This window comes from Pelodiscus sinensis, chromosome 4 (genome assembly GCF_049634645.1).
Source record: "Pelodiscus sinensis isolate JC-2024 chromosome 4, ASM4963464v1, whole genome shotgun sequence".
NCBI classification, from domain to species: Eukaryota; Metazoa; Chordata; order Testudines; family Trionychidae; genus Pelodiscus; species Pelodiscus sinensis.
The window spans coordinates 130,093,401-130,112,498 of NC_134714.1; the positions used below are offsets into that span (position 1 = coordinate 130,093,401).

Genomic DNA, 19,098 nt, shown 5'->3' on the forward strand with positions numbered 1-19,098 from the left:
GCAGGTCCAAGCCAGGGTGTGTCAGGGCCTGGCCTGGGGGTGCAGGGTTCCCGTGGGGTCTCTGAGGGAGGTTCCCTCGTTGAAACCCGGGGGCAGAACATCCCGCCCCACCTGCAGCTGGGGCCTAGCCTGGGCCTCCCCGTGGGGGTTAGACTCTGGCTTCCCCTGGAGGGTTGTGTCTCTTGGGAGGCTGGAGGTGCCCAGGCTAGGAGAGCTCAGCAGCCGGGGGGCTCCCAGGGCCTGCAGACCAGAGAGCGGCGAGGTAAAACCAGCGAGCTGCGGACGCTGGGGCCGGAAGGGAGCATGTCACTTCAGCTCCAACAGCTGCTGCTACCCCAGCCCATGCGCTGCGGGAGCAGAGAGAGGCCAAGCCACAGAGGCAGGAAATCGCTGCCTGGAGGAAGCAGCCACAGAGCCGGGGAGGGGGAGATCGGAGCCAAACTGGGACCCAAGACACCCCTCCCCCCCAGCCAGTTCTCCACAAGCACAGAGGACCCAACCGACTTTCGCTTTTCAAAGGGTGCTGGACGGGGAGGGGGGAAGGGTGCAGCGACCTGGGGTTGGCTTAGCCGGGCTGCACGTCATGGGCCCGAGCAATGTACCGTCAGGTCCACGTGGAGCCAGGGCAGATTCACACCAGTGGGGACCTGGCCCGATTACACCAGCTTGGCATGGAGCACCATCTGCCCCTTACATGCTAGCGCGTGCTCCCCGACAGTCTGGGACACAAAGTGGTGGTGAAGAAAAGATAACAGCAAGTGTGATGCCCCCCAGAAGGGGGCGCTGCAGCGCTGAGCAGCTGATTCCTAGAATGACCAGCAGGAGGTGCCACACAGGTAAGTCACTTCGGCCAGTTCTACTCTGAGCTGGTTTTGTGCAAGAAATAAGTGAATGAGGCTCAGCGTGTGTGACGACGCAGTCGGGGCTCCCCCGTTCCTGCACCCCTGTAGCAGGAAGAGCAGACTCCGCCAGTCGTAGAATAGAGAGGGGTTTATTGTTCCTTCAGGATACTGCACAGCACAGATGTGATGTGGCTACAAGGGCCAGGGCCAGGATGCCTCCGACCCTAGGGGTAGGGCCCATTGCCCCTGGGCTCCCCACTTAGCCACTTCTCTCCATGCTTCCCAGACAGCCACTGCCTCCCTCCCTGCCCCCCAGCCAGGTGCTGGTCCCGCCCTTCCTCCCTTTGTCTCTCTCCCTGGGAGGCTGAGCTTTGGTGTCTGGGTTAATACACTTTTGAGCGAGACAGTGAGAATCTCCCATCACAGCGCAGGGGGACCCCGGGTCACAGAGCTGACAGCCCCCCCCACTACGCTACAGCGTGGAATATCGCCACGCCTCATTTGCATACCTAATGAGCCACCATTTTTGCGGCACGGGCTTTTGCGCAAGCTGTCTACACTGCCCCTTCTTGCACAAAAAACCACTCTTGCGCAATGCCGTTCCGCCGCTTATTTTCAGGAAGAAAGGCTCCGCACAAGAGGGGTTTTTTTGTGCAAGGAGGGGCAGTGTAGACAACTCCTTGGTGGCTCATTAGGTATGCAAATGAGGTGTGGCGATATTCATGCTTAGCCTCATTTTGCATATTTCCTGTGCAAAACCAGCGCAGTGTAGACATAGCCACACAGAGCTCCGTTTGGGGTCAGCCGCCCTACAATTATGAAATGGTGACATTTCAGATTTAAATAGCTGAAATCATGAAAGTACCATTTTTAAAACCTTATGACTGTGAAACTGACCCAAATGGACTGTGAATTTGGCAGGGCCCCAGCTACGAGGCAGGTTTCCATCATTCTTGTGGCTTTTCTCTGACCTCTCGCCAATGTACCAACCAGCACCTTTCTTCTGTGAACACCAGAACTGCACACGGGGTCCCAGCCGTGGTTGCTCCAGTGCCTAACAGAAGGGTAACATAACCTCTCTGCTCCTCCTCAAGATTTCCCATTCATGCATCCAAGATCACCTTTTGACCATGGCATCACCCTGGGATTTCCTGGTCAGCTGATTATCTGTCCCAACCCCCAAATCTGTTTTGGAGTCACTGCTTACCCCGACAGAACCTCCCGTCCTGTGATTATGGCCTACAGCTCCTAGGTGTAGGCATTCAATTGTATTCAATCACGTATGGTTTGCTTGCTTGTATTAAATCACGTAGGCTGTGTCTAGACTGGCAAGTTTTTCCGCAAAAGCAGCTGCTTTTGCGGAAAAACTTGCCAGATGTCTACACTGGCCGCTTGAATTTCCGCAAGAACACTGACGATCTCATGTAAGAAATCAGTGCTTCTTGCAGCAATACTATGCTGCTCCCGTTCGGACAAAAGTCCTTTTGCACAAAGCTTTTGCGCAAAAGGGCCAGTGTAGACAGCTCAGATTTGTTTTGTGCAAAAGTGCGTCTAGACTGGCATGGACGCTTTTCTGCAAAAAGTGCTTTTGCGGAAAAGCGTCCGTGCCAATCTAGACGCTCTTTTCCGCAAATGCTTTTAACTGAAAAACTTTTCCGTTAAAAGCATTTGCGGAAAATCATGCCAGTCTAGATGTAGCCGTAGTATGGCCTACTGAGCGATCCAACTCTCTCTGTGTCTGTGACCTCTCCTTTTCCTTATATGCAACTCCTCTGATTTTTGTATTCTCTGTGAACTTTCAGTGATGGCTTTAGCTTGTCTTCCAGGCCATTGATAAAAATGGTAAATAGCATCAGACCAAGAATTTGGAACCCCATTAAACTCCTGCCCCCAACTGTGAATGATTTACAGTTACATTTTGGGACCTGCCAGTCAGCCAGCTCTTAATCCACTTGATGTGTGCCAGGTTAATTGTATATCTAGTTTGTTACCACAATGCCATGCTGTACCAAATCACATGCCTTACAGAAATCTAAGAATCATCCATCAATACTTACAACCAAGCTTGCAAACTCATTCAAAAAGGAAGATACCAAGTGAGTTTGCCGGAATCTGTTTTGATTAATCTCATTTGGATTGGCATTGGTTCTATCGCTCTTTATTATCTGAGTTCAATATCAGCCCCTCTGATGCCTTATCTGGGATTAATATCAGACTGAGCTGCCTGTGTTACCTGGATCAGACCATTCACCCTGCTGATGTGAGACACCATCAGTGAACAGGGCTGATGGGGAAAGGGGCTTGATTTGTGGCCTCTCACCCCAGAATTGTCCGATTTCTTTTCACTGGCCTCAGCAGGGCGGCGTCTCACTGTGCGATTTAAATAGCTCAGATTATTTTTATTTTTTTCAAAAAGGAAGCTAGATAAAAAAATTCCATCCCTTGTAGCTGTGAGAAGCTGACCACAGGGGTGATCCGATCTGTTGTTCTGTGGACTAGATGCTAGGGAAGGATGTGCCACGCCTTGAGCCCACAAGCCACACAAACAACTGGGCCCCACATCTGAGCAGCGGGTCAGCTGTCCTGAGCGCTGGCCCCAGCTCTGGGAGGGATGTGGGGGCTGGTGGGGTGGGCGGCCAGGACTCCTGGGTTCAGTGGGCAGAGCTGGGAGGGGTGCAGCGACTCTCCCCCCCCCCCCCCCCCCCCGTAGCTACAGACCAGGCAGGGGAGGGCCCTGCTTTGGGTGTTCCCCACAAAAGGCAGATCCCTCTGGAGCGGTTCCCAGCTGGCCCCTCGCACCCACCCCCAGGGCTCTGGCTCCCGGCTCCGGCCCTGCAGCCCCAGTTAGAAAAGTCCCTGGACTCTTTGGGAGGGAGCAAAGTTCCCACACTAGGCACATCCGGGGAGGGGTGAATTCCCGGCGGAGGGGGGGGAAAACCAGCCAGACCCATACCGGGTCCCCCGGATCTGCTCCTGCACTGAGCGCTGGGGGCTCTTAGCCCGCGCGGAGCCAGGTCCCCTGCCCCAAAGGTGTCTGTGCTAGCGCGGGCCCCTGCGCCCGTCAGCTGCGCTCCTGACCCGCCTCCCCCCACGGTCCCAGCTGAGCCCCCGATCCCGGGCCTGGGGGAGCGGGGGAGGGGGGCTGGGCTGAGCTATCAGAGGAGCCCGGGGCGGGGCAACCCCTAGGGGTCCCCCCTCCCCCAAGCGTGGGGGGCCGGGCGATGTCTCTCTCCCCAGCCCGGAGCGGGCAGGGTTAACCCCACGCGCCTCTGCCCGGGCCGGGAATCGCGCCGGGACCTTCCTGTCCAGCCCCGGCAGCCTGGGCCTGAGACCTGCCGCCCAAGGAGCCGGATCCAGGCTGCCCCGTGCGGGGCCCGAACCCGCCACCCCGCGCGCCGTGGCCGGGCGGTGAGTGGGGCGCCGCGGAGGAAGCGAAGCAGCCGCTCCGGCAGGAAATCGCGGTCTGGAAAAAGCGGCCGCAAGGGCGGGGGAGGGGAGAATCCGGAGCCGAAGAGGGTGGGGATCGGAGAGGGCCCCCCCCCCCTCCCGAGCCAGCACAGCGGGAGGTGGGTCTGGGCCCTGCAGCGCCCACCCCAGTTTGCGGTTTGTAGCACTTCCTTAGAGCAAAATGCCCGACCGCCTGGGGGGTGCAGGGGAGACCTGGCTGAGATCTGCCCCCCTAGGACGCTGGGGCGATGTATAGTGGGGGGAGCCGAGAGCCACTGAGCAAGCTGCACACCCAGGCCGCGCTGGGAAGCACTGGGAGCCAGCAGGGTGCAGTGGCTGCCCGCCCCCACCCCAGCCAGGCCCTCTCCGCTCGGCGTGTTTGAGCTGCGTTTTGCAGCGCTGGCCTGGCACCAAAGGGGCTACACGCATTGAGGTGTCTTTGCAAAATGGATTCAGCTGCCAGGTATCGCTCACCCCCCGCCACAGGTCAGAGGGGGCACCTTAGCCACAGCCAGGCGCTGGGGATCCCTCACTGCGAGAGAGCTGGGAGCGGCACTTGTGCAAGAGCTTGGGTGGGGAGTTTTTTTGGAGGAGGTTCTAAATGGAGTTGACAGAGGCGGTAGTGCTGATGTAAGATACTTAGATTTCTTTAAAAAACAAGAAATGGTCTGGTAGCACTTTATAGACTAACAAAACATGGAGATGGTATCAGGAGCTTTCGTGGGCACAGCCCTGCTACATGTTTTGTTAGTCTATACAGTGCCACCAGACCAGTTTGTTGTTTTTTAAGTTTATCCTGTACAGATTAACAGGCTACCCCCTGAAGCTCTCAGATTTCTGTAAGGAAAAGATTGAACCTCTCTAGTCCGGCCACATCTGTGGTCCGGCATGATTTTACTTAGCCGGATGTCCATTTATTATGAGTGTAACCAAGTTTCCCGCAGTCCCATAAAGTTTGTTTACAGCCATCAGTCCCGGCTCTCAGTGTTCTGTGCTGTTATTTAGCTGTCACTTACCCCAAAATGTTCGCTAACAGCCCAGTAAGCCGTGGAAATGTTGGTAATGCTGCTAGACAATATCGTCCGTCTATGGTCTGGCAGTTCTCTGGTTCAGAACCAGTCAGGTCCTGAGGGTGCAGGACTAGGTTCAAGCTGTATTTGCTTGGATACCGCATGATGTTCAGAGCAAAAACCAGAACGTAGCAAATTAACCTGGCACTCATGGGATGGACCAAAAGCTGGCTAAGTGGAAGGCTTAAAAGCAGAGCTGTCAATGTGAATTACCATCAAGGGGGTGTGTTTGTAATGGGGTCCCACAGGGTTGAGTCCATGGCTCCTCAAGTTAACTCCTTGATTGATGACGTAGAAGAAAATATAAACTCCTCACTGATAAAGTTTGGGCACACCATTCAAATGGAGAGAGCCATCGATAACGAGGCCAAGTCCCTGACAGAAGTTGCCCTTCATTGCTTTGTGCGCACGTTGCAGGCAAACAGTGAGGCTACGTCTACACTGGCATGATTTTCCGAAAATGCTTTTAACGGAAACGTTTTCCGTTAAAAGCATTTTTGGAAAAATCGCATCTAGATTGGCAGGATGCTTTTCCGCAAAAGCACTTTTTGTAGAAAAGCATCTGTGGCCAATCTAGACGCGCTTTTCCACAAAAAAGCCCCGATCGCCATTTTCTCAATCGAGGCTTTTTTGCGGAAAACAGTACTGTGCTGTTTACACTGGCCCTTTTGCGCAAAAGTCTTTCGGAAAAAGACTTTTGCCCGAACGGGAGCAGCATAGTATTTCCGGAAAAGCACTGATGATTTTACATGAGATTGTCACTGCTTTTCCGGAAATTCAAACGGCCAGTGTAGACAGCTGGCAAGTTTTTCCGCAAAAATCATCTGATTTTGCAGAAAAACATTCCAGTCTAGACACAGCCTGTGTGTTGTAATATGTACAGAAGCACAGACTACAAATGACGCTTACGACTTTATCCTAGCAAGCAATGCTGCTGATGGTTTAGAGGCCATGAGCTGGATAATCAGTTGGCCACGATCCCCTCCCCCCCAGTGTGATGCTGTGGGCACAAGGGATAAGAGGCGCATTAAAGGATGCATAAACATTGGTATTTTAAGTAAGAGCAGAGAGGCTAGTTTATCTCTGTATTTGGCCCTGGTCTGACGACTTACTGGAGTTGTGTGTTCCTTTCTCCTGTCCACAAGTCAAAAACAGGGCGTTGACGCATTGGAGAAGGGGTTGAGAAAAGAGCCACTAAGACGATTGCATGATTAGAAACCGTGCTTTATAGATAGTGAGAGATTGAAAGAGCTCCGTTAATTTAGTTTAACAAAGAGAAGGCTAAGAGGCGACCTAATGACAATCTTTAAGTCCCTGTGGGGGGGACAAATATTTGATCACGGGCTTTTCAGCACAGCCCATGTGGAAAACAACCCTATGATTGGAAGTTGAAGCTAGATCAGTTTGGAGGATAGGTCAGAGGTAAGTTGTTACGGGGTGGTAATTAACGATGGGAAGCCTTTAGCAAGGGTTGCGGTGGGTTCTTCATTACTGGCCCATTTTAAAATCAAGATTGGGTGGCTTTTCCCCTAACAGATCTGCTCTGGGAATTATTTTAGGAACGTTTGTTGGCTGCATTAAGGAGGAGTGTGCAATAGGGGGTCACCGGGGTCTCTTTTGGCCTTGGAATCTATGCGTTGTGCTGGGTGAGGCACAGATCCTGAGTAAGATCCAGGCCCCCTTGCTCCAGGCACAAACTTCTACCCAGATCAGGGTCCCCCACTATGGCGGGGGCTGCATAAACCCCGACTGAGGTCAAGACCCCATCCCACTCGGCGTTGCACACACAGCGAGACACCATCCCTTCCCTGAAGAGCTCACAGTCTAGGCAAAGGCCGGCTTCTTATCCCCATTCTACAGATGGGAAAACCGAGCCCTGAAGAAATGCAGTGACTCACCCAAGGTCACCCCAATGATCTGTAGCAGAGCTAGGAATTGAACCCACCTGGGCAAGTGTGACAGCAGCAAGGAAATCTAGGGCCTTGCCTGTACTTACCCAGAGATCGGTCTTCCAGGGTTTGATTTAGCAGGTCCGCTAAATCGAATGCTGCTGGTGCTCTGATCAATCCCGGTACTCCACAGGGTTGTCAGGAGTAAGGGACGTCGATGGGAGAGTGTCTCGTGTCGACCACCCACAGTGGGGCCGCTGGAGGAATTTGATTGAAGGTTCATTGACTCCAGCGACGCGGTTCTCATAGTTCCGTATCTTAAATCAAATTTTTCCCCCCTCCCCACCACGTAGGCCTGGCAAGTGGTGTCCTGTTCTCAAACCCGCATCCTGGCTCCTGTTCCTCCTGGCTGGCGCCCTCTCCTCCCCCAGCCTTTCTCTGGGGGCTCAGCCAGGCCACTGCAGCGAAATCAGCTCACCTCTCCCTTGGGGAAGGATTTAGGATTCACTTCCTGGGTCTTCTGCTCAGTGTCAGACCCCGTTGCCCTCCCGCTCCAGGGAAGGATTCCCAGCTAGATTGCAGGTGCCAGGGCAGAGGGGGAGAATCCCCAGCAGGAAAAGTCGCAGGGTTGGTCCCAGAGCCCCATGTGGGGAGATGCCGGCAGGTGTCGGGGGGCAGGATGGCAGTGGGGAGCAGAGAGGACGGGGCAGTGGGGAGCAATGGCCATGCCTGTGCTGCTGAGTCCAGCAAGGGCCCCCCAGCCAGCCAGCTCCAGGCCGGGTCAGCCCTGGAGTCTGAGTTTTACTGTTTGTGGTTCGGTCTCTCTGCCCGCAGGTGCCCGTGAGATCAGGGAGGAGCCTAGCGGCCGGAGGGGCCAGCAGGAGCCGGGACAGTCTCTGTACGAGGTGTGACGGGAGCCCCCCAAATGTCCCTGTTGCCACCCGCGGCAGAGGAGCCGCGGACCCTCTGCAGCCAGTGCGGGAAGAGCTACCGCCGGAGCGCCCCATTCCTGCGGCACCAGCGGGCCCACGCGCGCGGCAAGCCCTTCCGGTGCGGCGAGTGCGGGAAGAGCTTCGCGGACAGCTCGGCCCTGCTCACGCACCGGCGGGTGCACACCGGGGAGCGGCCCTACCCCTGCGCCGACTGCGGCCGGAGCTTCAGCCGCGGCTCCAACCTGATCCGGCACCAGCGCACCCACCGGGGACGGCAGCCCCACCAGTGCCCCAGCTGCGGGAAGAACTTCGCTGAGGCCGCCCGCTTCCTGCAGCACCGGTGCGCGCCCGCCGGCGCACGCCCCTACCTCTGCCCCGACTGCGGGAAGAGCTTCCGCCACCGTTCCGTGCTGGAGGCACACCGCCGCGCCCACCGGGGGGAGCGGCCCTACGTGTGCGCCGACTGCGGGAAGAGCTTCCCCCAGCGCTCCCAGCTTTCCACCCACCGCCAGGCTCACTGGGGCATCCGGCCCTTCCCGTGCCCTGACTGCGGGAAGAGCTTCTTGGACAGCTCCTCTCTGATCATCCACCAGCGCATCCACACCGGGGAGAAACCCTACCGGTGCCCCGACTGCGGGCGCGGCTTTGGCCGCAGCTCCAACCTCCTCCGGCATCAGCGTGCCCATGGCAGGGAGCAGCCATTTAAGTGCCCCCAATGTGGGAGGAGCTTCCGGGATGGCTCGGGTCTGGCTCAGCATCAGAGGTCCCACCTGAAAGCCGAGACATTCCAATGCACCCAGTGTGGGAAGGGTTTCACCCAGAGCGCCACCCTCACGAGGCATCTGAGGGTTCACACCGGGGAGCGGCCCTACACCTGCCCAGAGTGCGGGAAGAGCTTCACCCAGAGCTCCACCCTCTTCCGACACCGGAGGATCCACACAGGCGAAAGGCCCTACAAGTGTCCCCAGTGTGGGGAAAGCTTCATCGAGAGCTCAGCCCTGATCCAGCATCAGAGAAGCCACACGTGATAGAGGCCATTAGGGGGGAGTATCCATTGGAAGTAACCACTAACCTGTATCTGTGAACTGGAATATCCTGGATTCCTTGGCAGAACATCAACCACTAGCCAGCATCAACGTGGCCTTGGCATGACAGCATGGCTGGACCAACGCACATTAGGTGGCTGGAGGAGAGCATCAACAGTTGGCCAATATCATCACAGTAGTGTTGTGTGTTTGTGTCTGGGATATCATAGCATCATCAGTCAGATGAGAGAGTCCACAACTGACCTATGTCATCATGGTTTTGGTTTGAGACCATGGCAGGATTATCATAATCAACTGGAGGAGATCAACCATTGGCCAACATCAACATGGTTTTGGTGTGAGAACGTGGCAGGATTATCATAATCAACTGGAGGAGATCAACCGTTGGCCAACGTCAACATGGTTTTGGTGTGAGAACATGGCAGGATTATCATAATCAACTGGAGGAGAAGCTCAACCGTTGGCCAATGGCAACATGGTTTTGCTGTGAGAACGTATCTGGATTTTCAGAGGTTAATCAACCTGAGGAGAAGTTCAGCCAATGGTCAAATGTCTACATGGTCTTATTGTGAGAACATGGCTGGATTATGATAGATTATTCAGACCCAGAAGAAGCTCAACCATTGGCCAATGTTAACATGATTTTGTTGTGAGAACATGGCTGTATTGTTGTAAATTAATCAGAGGAGAAGCTCAACCATTGGCCAATGTCAGTGTGGTGTTGCTGTGAGAACATGGCTAGACTATCATAGATCAATCCAATAGTATTTTCAAATGAGTCTAATGGGTATCAAGTGACCAAGTCTGATTGAATTCTGGCACCTAAATCCTGAGGCCCCCCTGGAAATCTGAACCGTAGGCAGAAGGGACCGTTACAATCGCCAAACCTGCCCTTGTGCATAGCACGATGATAGACAGTCCCACTTGCCCAGGTGCGGAGGAGGTGCAGAGCCTTCCAAGTGGTGATCATGCTTTTCTGTCTCTGTACACACTGTTTTTTCCGAGGTCTGATTGATGTGGCATTTAACAAGGCAAAACAAGAACCCATCCTTTCCACGATGTCAGTGGAGCAAATGTCCATATGTAATGTGACCTGCAGAGGGAAAAACAGTGGAGGTTGGTTTTGAGCCTCTTTTCTTTATGAATTAAGTCTAAACGTCTTACTTAAAAAAAAATCTGCTGGGGGTTTGGGTGTGTCCCATAGTAAAGCCGAGTCTCCACACGTGTGTAGTTCTTTCTCGACATCAATCTAGTTAAAGGGGCTTTTGTTTTTCTTGCTGTGTATTTCCATTCCCGTCGTGCCGAGGAGTCCTCCTGGACCAGCACCCGCTGTGCAAACACGGAACAAGAAGACCGTCCCTGCCCCAGAAACCTCACAGTCTAAGTTGAAAACAAGACAAGAGATGGACACAGAGGGAGCAGTGGTGGAGCACAAGGAAACACGGGGCAGAGTCATGTTGGCACAAAAAGGCCTGTTCCCGGAATAGCTTATTTTGTCTGGGGAACTGATCTACACCCGGGGTCTTCTGCCTGGAGTGGGGGGGTTTAACAGGAATGTGACCCAGGGTTTTTGGGGGGAAGTGAAAGTCGAAGCTGCAGCAAGCAGGCATGGGACAGAGGGAAGTGAGATGGAATTACCCAAGCTGTTTTGTTCCAGGAGCTACCAGAGGCCAGACCCCCTTTGTGCCGGGTGGCAGGGAAAGGGCCGGACGTGGCTTATTCTGCTCAGCCTGTTGCAGAGTGGGACTCCTGGGGTCCAAGGGCACAGTCTGTGTGTAGCCTCCCTTTTTGCTTCCTGCCCTGGAATATCCTGGATTCCTTGGCAGAACATCAACCACTAGCCACTAACCCTTCTGACGCCTGCCCCGCTGAGGTCACCTGACCCAAAAGGCGCAGTTTTTTCCGACCTCCCCACCCCACACCTGATGTTTTGATCGTTCTCACCAGACATGAGCGCGAACAGCTCCGGCTCTGCAAATGCTTCTGCGCTCCTCCCCCTTCCCCACCCCCGTGGCCGGTCCCACACCTCCTCCCTCCCCCACCCCCCATGGGAAAAAGCGGGTGATAGAATCTGCCTACTCATTTCCCTCTAACTTTGTTTCCGGCACCTAGCGGTGGTGCCTTCCTCTACGCCTGTGCCCCAGCTGCTGTCTGCCCCCGCCAGCTCTGCCCCTTCGCCATCATGGGGGAGATCTTTGCCGTGTAAACCCTCAGCCTCCATCAGGCTCCGGACGTAGACATGGCCAGGACCCCACGCGCCCTCCCTCTGCTGCTGCTGCTCGGGCTGCCTCTCCCAGGTGGGTTGAACTCGGGCGGACCGGTGGGCCCCCTGCCAGGGGCCCACGGAAGGAAACAGGATGGAGGGTGGGGACGGAGAGCGCCTGAGGGGGCAGGGAGGCCACCGGGCAGGGGAGCGGGTTTGGCGCCAGGCCCAGGGGGCAGCATAGGTTCGCGGAGGATGCTGATGGGTGGGAAGAACCAATCCTGGCACTGCAATGGATTTGCGGGTTCCTCTCCTTCCAGCCGCTGCCCTGGGGGATGGGGAGACCTACTGGAAAGGGAGAGGGAAGCAGGCCCACTAGAAACATCCTTGCAGTGTGAGGAAAGGCAGTGGGGTTTGCACCCCGGGCCAGATGCCTTCAGCTGTGAGCAATGCCCGGAGCCAGCTCCCTCCGTTGTGCCACCCCCTTTAGAGACCCCCGGGCTTCATGGCCTGGGTCATCTCAGCCAACCGGAGCAACGCCACCGCCCGACGCCCTCTGTCCTGTGATCCGCCCCGGGTACCATCTAGATTCTGGAGACGCAGGCTCGCCCCGGCTCTCCGACTCCCAGCGCCATGGATGCCGCTTTGCTGCGGTACCCTGCACCCAGGAGGGCTCCTCGCCAGCCCTCCCCCATGCAAATCATTCAAATCGCCCCTAGCAACGCCTGTGGGTGGTGGCTCTTGCCAGCTCTGGGCCTATTGCAGGGGGGTGCCCTGTCTCCGATTCCCCCCCAGAAATCACGTCCCAGCCCTCTCCCGGATGCCGCACATTTCGATAAAGTCTGTCGTGTCATTCACAGAATAACAGGCCCTCCTCTCCTTGCCCCAGCTAGAGTCTTCCAGGCACTTCAGATTAAAGACGCTGGGTGAGACGAAGCAACCAAACACCTTTATTAACCGAGTACAAGCAATGAGCAGGGCCCCACCAAATCCACCATTTGGGTCCATTTCACACTCCTGGGATTTTCAAACTAGGCAGTGGCGTGATTTCCGTTCCTTACAGCGTCACGGTGCTGTCGTTGTTAGGTCCTGACCCAGAAAGGAGTGGGGGGCGGGGAGCACAATAGTACTGTAGGGTGGGGTTGCGGTTCTGGTACCCTTGCGTTGGCAGCAGAGCTGGGAGGTTGGAGAGCAGCGGCTGCTGTCTGGGAGCCCAGCTCTGAGGACAGAACGGCTGCCGGCAGCGGCACCGAAAGAAACGTGGCAGAGTTGTTGTTGCCACCTTTACTCTGTGCTGCTGCCTGCAGAGCGAGCCCTCGGGCAGCAGCCCCCTGCCACCGCTCTCCGGCTGTCCAGTCCTGAGGGCAGCGCAGAAGGGGGGTGATATCACCCACCCTCTGTGATAACCTTGTCATCTCCTTGCCACCTCCCCGCATCTCCCTTTTGGGTCAGGGCCCCCACTTTGAAAAACGCTGGTCTCCAGGAGCAGTTGATGAAGGTAGGATAGGGGAGGCCAGCCCCCAGCCCCGCCCCCAACCCTGCCCCTTTTGTGAGGCCCTGCCCCCGTGGGAGCCAAGCTGCCTCCCCGCCCCCCCCCCCACTACAGAGCGTGTGTGTGCCCCTCACTTCCATGGGGACGGGAGGAGGGAAGACAGCACAGCCCCAGCCTCCCCAGCCCCGGAGCACGGAGATGGCAGGGGGCACATGGCTCCCGTCTCCCCGGCCCGGAGCACGGAGATGGCAGGGGGCACATGGCTCCCGTCTCCCCGGCCCGGAGCACGGAGATGGCAGGGGGCACATGGCTCCCGTCTCCCCGGCCCGGAGCACGGAGATGGCAGGGAGCACATGGCTCCAGTCTCCCCGGCCCGGAGCACGGAGATGGCAGGGGGCACATGGCTCCCGTCTTCCCCGGCCCGGAGCACGGTGTGGGCGGGGCCACGCTGGCGGTGTGGGAAGGCAATGCCGTCTCCCGCCACCCATGCCGGCCTCCCCAGTGAAATCTGCATAGTGCAGAGTAAACGCACGGAGGGGGAGACCAGATTTCACATCTTGTCATGGCTGTGAACTGGGGAGGGCCCTAGCCATGAGGCGCAAACTTCAGAAACAGTTACAAGAAACAAGACCAAAATGGAACTGGCACCTCACTTCACACCCTCTGTTAAGTGCAAGGCGAAGGCTTCCTGCCACGCGTTCGCCGCCACCTGCCCTGCCACACGTCTTAGGTCATGGCTCTTCCCAGGGTCGGTACTAGCTCTGTCTGACCCGCCTGGGGCGAGAGGGCCTTGGGCTGTTTGGTGAGAGAGCGGACAGGGAAGGATGCTACTTTCCCTGCTGCTTTCCCTGACCTGTGGGAGCTGCTTTTGTTTCCCTCCCTGCTGGCTCGTCTCTCTTTCCTGCACCCGTGCAAAGGGAGCAGCGCTCCCCGTCCCTGGTGTGACAGGCCTGGATGCCAACCGCGGCTTGCACGTCCAGGTGGCATCATGCGAGGTCCCGCACGGGGCTGCCATGTCAGGGCGATGCTGACCGGCCAATTGTGCCTGGTCAAATGCTCCCTCGCAAGCAGGTCTGCTGACATTGGCAGGGGGCAGCAATTACCCCGGGGCCGGACAATTCAAAAGGGCCCAGGGCTCTGGCCACTGCCACAGTAGCTCCAGGCCCTTTAAATCATCATTGGAGTCCCATGCAGAACGCTCCCGGTGGCTCTCAGGCTGCCTGAGGGAAGCTAGCCCCACCCCTTTTTGCATGAGGCTCCGCCTCTTCCCCCTGAAATCCAGCCCCTTCCATCCTAGCCCCTCCCCTTCCCACCAAAGGCCCCGCCCCTTCTGGGACAGAGCCGCCCCCAACTCCTTGCCCAAAGACCTGGTGAATCTCTCAGCCCCATTGCTCACAAGGTGTCCTTTGTACAAAGATGATCACACTAGGGGTAGGGTATGGGTATAGGGTACAGTCTGTCAGCCCCCAGCCTGATGCCCTGGCTCATAAGCATTTCCTGAAGCTGGATGCCCTTGGCTGAGAAACATACTCATACCCTTGATTGCTAGAGACACCCTGGACCGGATGTGAACTGGGGAGGGCCCTAGCCATGAGGCGCAAACTTCAGAAACAGTTACAAGAAATAAGGCCAAAATGGAACTGGCACCTCACTTCACACCCTCAGTTAAGTGCAAGGTGAAGGTTTCCTGCCACGCGTTCGCCGCCACCTGCCCTGCCACGCGTCTTATGTCATGGCTCTTCCCTGGGTCAGTACTAGCTATGTCTGACAGATCAGGGCCAGATGTCCTTGCTAATTTCAGCCAGGCTGGTCTGGACAGCTTCAGTCAGTAATGATGCCCCAGGCTGGACACCTCCAATCCGTTTCCCCTTAACACTGCCCAACTTTAAAATTCTTGTGTGTGCATGTCTCCTCTTCTGCCACTGCAGCTGTTCAGAGGGGAACAGCTGCACCTGAGGACAGCTCAGAACTCAAGCGAGGTGTCTATCTCAGGCCTCTGTTGCCACAGCCCCCACTTGCCTACCTGCCACTTGGCATGCCCCCCCCCACACCCAGTCCTGCTCACACGAGCACCCCCACTAGTGTGGGAACCCCTCCAACAACGCCTCCACAGGCATCCCCTATCAGTGTTCCCTCCTGATACAGGAGCTCCTTCCCCCGCCCCCACCTGACTAGCACCCCCTATCTGTGATCCCTTGCCATTGCAGGAACCTCTCCTCCAGCCCCCTCTAAGGATCTTACTTCTCCAGCCTTCAGGACACCAGGGTTCCTCGTACCTTCAGGCCATGAGCTCTGCAGTGTTGTCAGCTCCCGACATTTGGCATTTTGCATAAAGCCCCAGCTGCTGGAGTCATGAGATTAGATACGAACCATGTCATTTGTATTTTAAAAGCAGTGCAGGTCTCCAGCCCTTGTCTTGGGGGAGAACACAAGCAACAGTGACCCTTGGGGGCTCAGACGCCAAATAAGGAAAGCCACAAATGTATTATTGTAACAAACAAACAAACAAAAGTCAGGATATTTAAAGCCAGTCTTATAATACCGGGGGACCTGAGTGCCATGGGACCCTAGGAATACAAAACACACCCTAGCTTTCTGTCCAGTTGTATAAGAAATTGAAACAGCTATTTCCGCTTGTGGTTACTGTGTGTGAAGCAAGTGCACGCGCACTTTGCTTTCACCAGACTTCCTGCTGATAACTCTGGAGCAAATGGGGTGGGGGGCTAGCGCTAGGAGGCCTAGGGGCCCGGACTCCTGGGTTCTGTCCCCAGCTTGGGAAGGGGGAGGGATCTAGTGGGTTGGAGCCAGGACTTCTACCCATGCTTTGTCTCCCCTTGGCCTGCAATGGCATGAAAATGCCTCTCACGGCAGGTAAGCCCACCTCTCGACGTGCAACAGCACGGCCGTTCCCTTCCAGTCCCTGTCAGGAGTCGGATTCAATCTTGTGCTCCCCAAGTTTCACTTCCTCATCCTGCCAGCTGGCTCACAAAACTCAGACTTGAAAACACAGAAGTGTCACAGCAGCCGCCTGAGTGAACAGTTGCTGGCTGGCTCCTTGGGGCCCTCTCATAATGAAATAAAGCACTTGGAATGTAACGCTCGTGCTGACAGGTCAGTGAATGGCGCGGCCTAACACGGGAGAGTGTACTGATGTTGCTCTGTCGCTTGGTATAAAACGAGGCATCTCTCTAGGGAAGGGGTGGCCAACCCATTTAACAAAGAGAGACGAAACAGCGGCAGAAAAAATGCAAAGAAGAGTGTAACAGGGCAGCTGCCCTGTACTGGCCCCTTTAAGAGCCAAACCCCAGCCTGGAGCAGGCCCAGGGAGTTCAGCCCAGCTGGGCGGCGTTGACCAATTAAGGCCCAGCTGGGAGCTATAAAAGGGAAGGGCTGCTTCAGCAAAGGGAGTGTGAGCCTGGCTGCCCAGGGAGCAGGACGCTCTCTGGAGCTAGGGCAGGGCTAGAGAGCCAGGCTGGGCCAGGGCGCTCGGACAGCCAACCGGCCAGCTTGCTAGGCCTGCGGCAAGGCCGTGAGCCTGGCTGCTGAGGGAGCAGGACGCTCTCTGGAGCTAGAGCAGGGCTAGAGAGTCAGGCTGGGCCAGGGCGCTTGGACGGCCAGCCTGCTAGGCCTACGGCACGGCCTGCCACAGGCCTAGCAGGCTGGCCGGTTGGCTGTCCGAGCGCCCTGGCCCAGCCTGGCTCTCTAGCCCTACCCTAGCTCCAGAGAGCGTCCTGCTCCCTCGGCAGCCAGGCTCACACTCCCTTTGCTGAAGCAGCCCTTCCCTTTTATAGCTCCCAGCTGGGCCTTAATTGGTCAACGCCGCCCAGCTGGGCTGAACTCCCCGGGCCTGCTCCAGGCTGGGGTTTGGCTCTTAAAGGGGCCAGTACAGGGCAGCTGCCCTGTTACAAAGAGCCTCACCAGAATTGTCGAGTAAAAAAAAAAAAAAGGAGGCTGCCCCTTTAAGGAGCAAGCAAGCTTGGGCTTTTTGGCCAAGGCTCCCGTCGATGGCTGACGTCTTGGGCGCCATTTTTAATCACTGACCAGAGGAGCCAGGGGCCATTTGGGGGGGCACCGGGGCGGCTTCGTGAGCCACGCTTTTGGGGAGGAAGAGCCGCAGGTTGGCCATGGCTGCTCTAGGGCCACATCTACACTAGGAAACAATTTCAAAATAGCTACATTTGACTTACAAACTCCTGACTTTACAAAATCGAAATAGCGGGTCCACACTATGGGGGAGACTCGAAATGAATCAGAGGACGTGGATGCGTAAATGTGGACGCTCTACCTCAACGTAGAGCCCCAGGAGGCCAATTAGTTTGAACGACTCTAGGGAGTCATTATTTTGAAATGGCAGCACCACTATTTCGAAACAACTATTTCGAAATTCGCGTTATTCCCCGAGGAAAGCAGAAGGACAGATTTCGAAATAAGCAGCCTGTTATTTTGATACAAGGGGCTTGGTAGTGTGGACACTCTACTTATTCATTTGACTTACGGAGGCTTAGTTTGAACTAAAGGCCTAGTGTAGACACGCGCGAGAGGCGTGGAAGAGCTCTCCGTGCCCACAAGGGTAGGCCTGGGAATCGCGTTCCTGTCGCCACAAAAAGCCCAGCTCACGGGCAGCTGTGGGAGAAGCCCTTCTGCCAGCGGCACTGGGCGCACCTGTGGATTGGATGACATAACATGTCTCTAGGGGGGGTTATTCACACCCCTGAGAGACAGAAGTGAAGAGCAGCAGAGGTAGCGCAGCCATTGCTCATTTCACACGCGGGCTTTTGCCTTCATGGGGCCTCTTCCTCTTTCAGTTCTTATCACCTGCAGTTTGGAAATGGGCTGCGGGTGAGAGCAGGTGGCTCTTGCACTGAGAAATGCTGGGGTGAAAAGCGGGTTAGACAGATGGATTCTACCGAGGTGGCAAAAGTCTTGACAGATGATTTCCCTCAGCGCTCTAAAACCCTAAAACCCACACACCCGCTAGTATTGGCTTGAAAACTGCTGTGCCCCAAGGGATAGTGGTTTGGATGTGGGGGAAGGGATTCTAATGTGGGGGGGGGGGTTTCACATGCTCCCCAAACTGGCCACATGTGGAGCTGTGATCTCCACCAACATCCTGCCCCCACTGCCCCCTTGGGAAGGAATCGAGGGTGAAATCCGGCTCTTGAGACATAACGCTTGCTGGTTTATGGCTTTTGACACAAAGCACCGCCCACGTAAGGCAAGTTTGAGGCTCTGTGTGTAGGCCACAGTGCGTATGACTTGCCTCACTCGTGGGGGCTGGAACAGGTAAGCTGAAGGGAAAGCTTAGAGCAGCTATGTTAGAGAAATTACAGGGTGGCATCCTAGCCTGAGTCTGGCCTGGGGGAGCTGTGAGTCATGTGCACGAGCTGTTCTCAGTCTGCGGGGAGCTCCCTATAGAAATCTGGCTTCTGTTTAAGAGCTGGCATTCCAAAGATCTCCCGCAGCTTCATCCTGTGTTCCGATAGCGTTGTCCAGGCAGATAGCACCAAAGGAATTCCCTGACAACCACCTTTGTGAGCTCGGTTAAGGTGGCCCGGGACTGTCTTGTGCCTTTCCACAACGCTGAGTTTAGCAAAACTCAAACCACTGAAAACTAGGAAATAGAGAGCTGCCGTAACCTTAACTCTGCCCCCTTTGAGTACTAGGAAATAGAGAGCTGCTGTAACCTTAACTCTGCCCCCTTTGAGTACTAGGAAATAGAGAGCTGCTGTAACCTTAACTCTGCCCCCTTTGAGTACTAGGAAATAGAGAGCTGCCGTAACCTTAACTCTGTCCCCTTTGAGTACTAGGAAATAGAGAGCTGTCATAACCTTAACTCTGCCCCCGTTGAGTACTAGGAAATAGAGAGCTGCCATAACCTTAACTCTGCCCCCGTTGAGTACTAGGAAATAGAGAGCTGCCGTAACCTTAACTCTGCCCCCTTTGAGTGCTGCCCCAGTGTCCTCATAACACACATACAGACACTCTGCCTTTGTGCTATATTGAACAGGAGTGACCTTTACCTGCCCTTTGCTCAGCCTAGTTCACAGAGCTAAAATGAGGCAGATTAAAGAACACATGCATCTCTTTGATCACATACGTGGGGGTCAGGGAGTGGGGCTCACAACTTCTCCCCCGCTGACCAGCTCATGCTATCACTGCTCTGCCAACTGCTCCAAT

The 19,098-nt window shown here is 55.8% G+C and overlaps 2 protein-coding genes across 5 annotated transcripts in view; both read left to right on the plus strand.

The window, feature by feature from the left end:
- The first annotated feature begins 643 nt into the window (after positions 1-643).
- Positions 644-10,446, plus strand: LOC102448600 (uncharacterized). Of its 3 annotated transcripts, none has more exons than XM_075929078.1 (2): positions 644-836; positions 8,083-10,446. In XM_075929078.1, the coding sequence occupies exon 2, from the start codon at positions 8,174-8,176 to the stop codon at positions 9,206-9,208; it is 1,035 nt and encodes a 344-aa protein (XP_075785193.1). In that variant the 5' UTR covers positions 644-836; positions 8,083-8,173; the 3' UTR covers positions 9,209-10,446. The 3 variants fall into 3 exon arrangements, with proteins under 3 accessions (XP_075785193.1, XP_075785192.1, XP_075785194.1); XM_075929077.1 differs by lacking the exon at positions 644-836 and adding an exon at positions 3,746-4,250; XM_075929079.1 differs by lacking the exon at positions 644-836 and adding an exon at positions 4,316-4,752.
- A 363-nt stretch (positions 10,447-10,809) lies between these two features.
- The window catches only part of LOC102448841 (integrin alpha-L), a 30,924-nt gene continuing 22,635 nt past the window's right edge, over positions 10,810-19,098 (plus strand). The window contains exon 1 of one of the 2 annotated variants that reach the window (XM_075928897.1): positions 10,810-11,523. In XM_075928897.1, coding sequence (XP_075785012.1) covers positions 11,466-11,523 — 58 coding nt within the window. In that variant the 5' untranslated portion in view covers positions 10,810-11,465. The remainder of the gene's footprint in view (positions 11,524-19,098) is intronic. The other variant, XM_075928896.1, reaches the window with a different exon arrangement.

Coding starts and splice junctions, on each gene's coding strand:
- LOC102448600 (XM_075929078.1), top strand. CDS start 8,174: ATGTCCCTGTTGCCACCCGCGGCAGAGGAGCCGCGGACCCTCTGCAGC.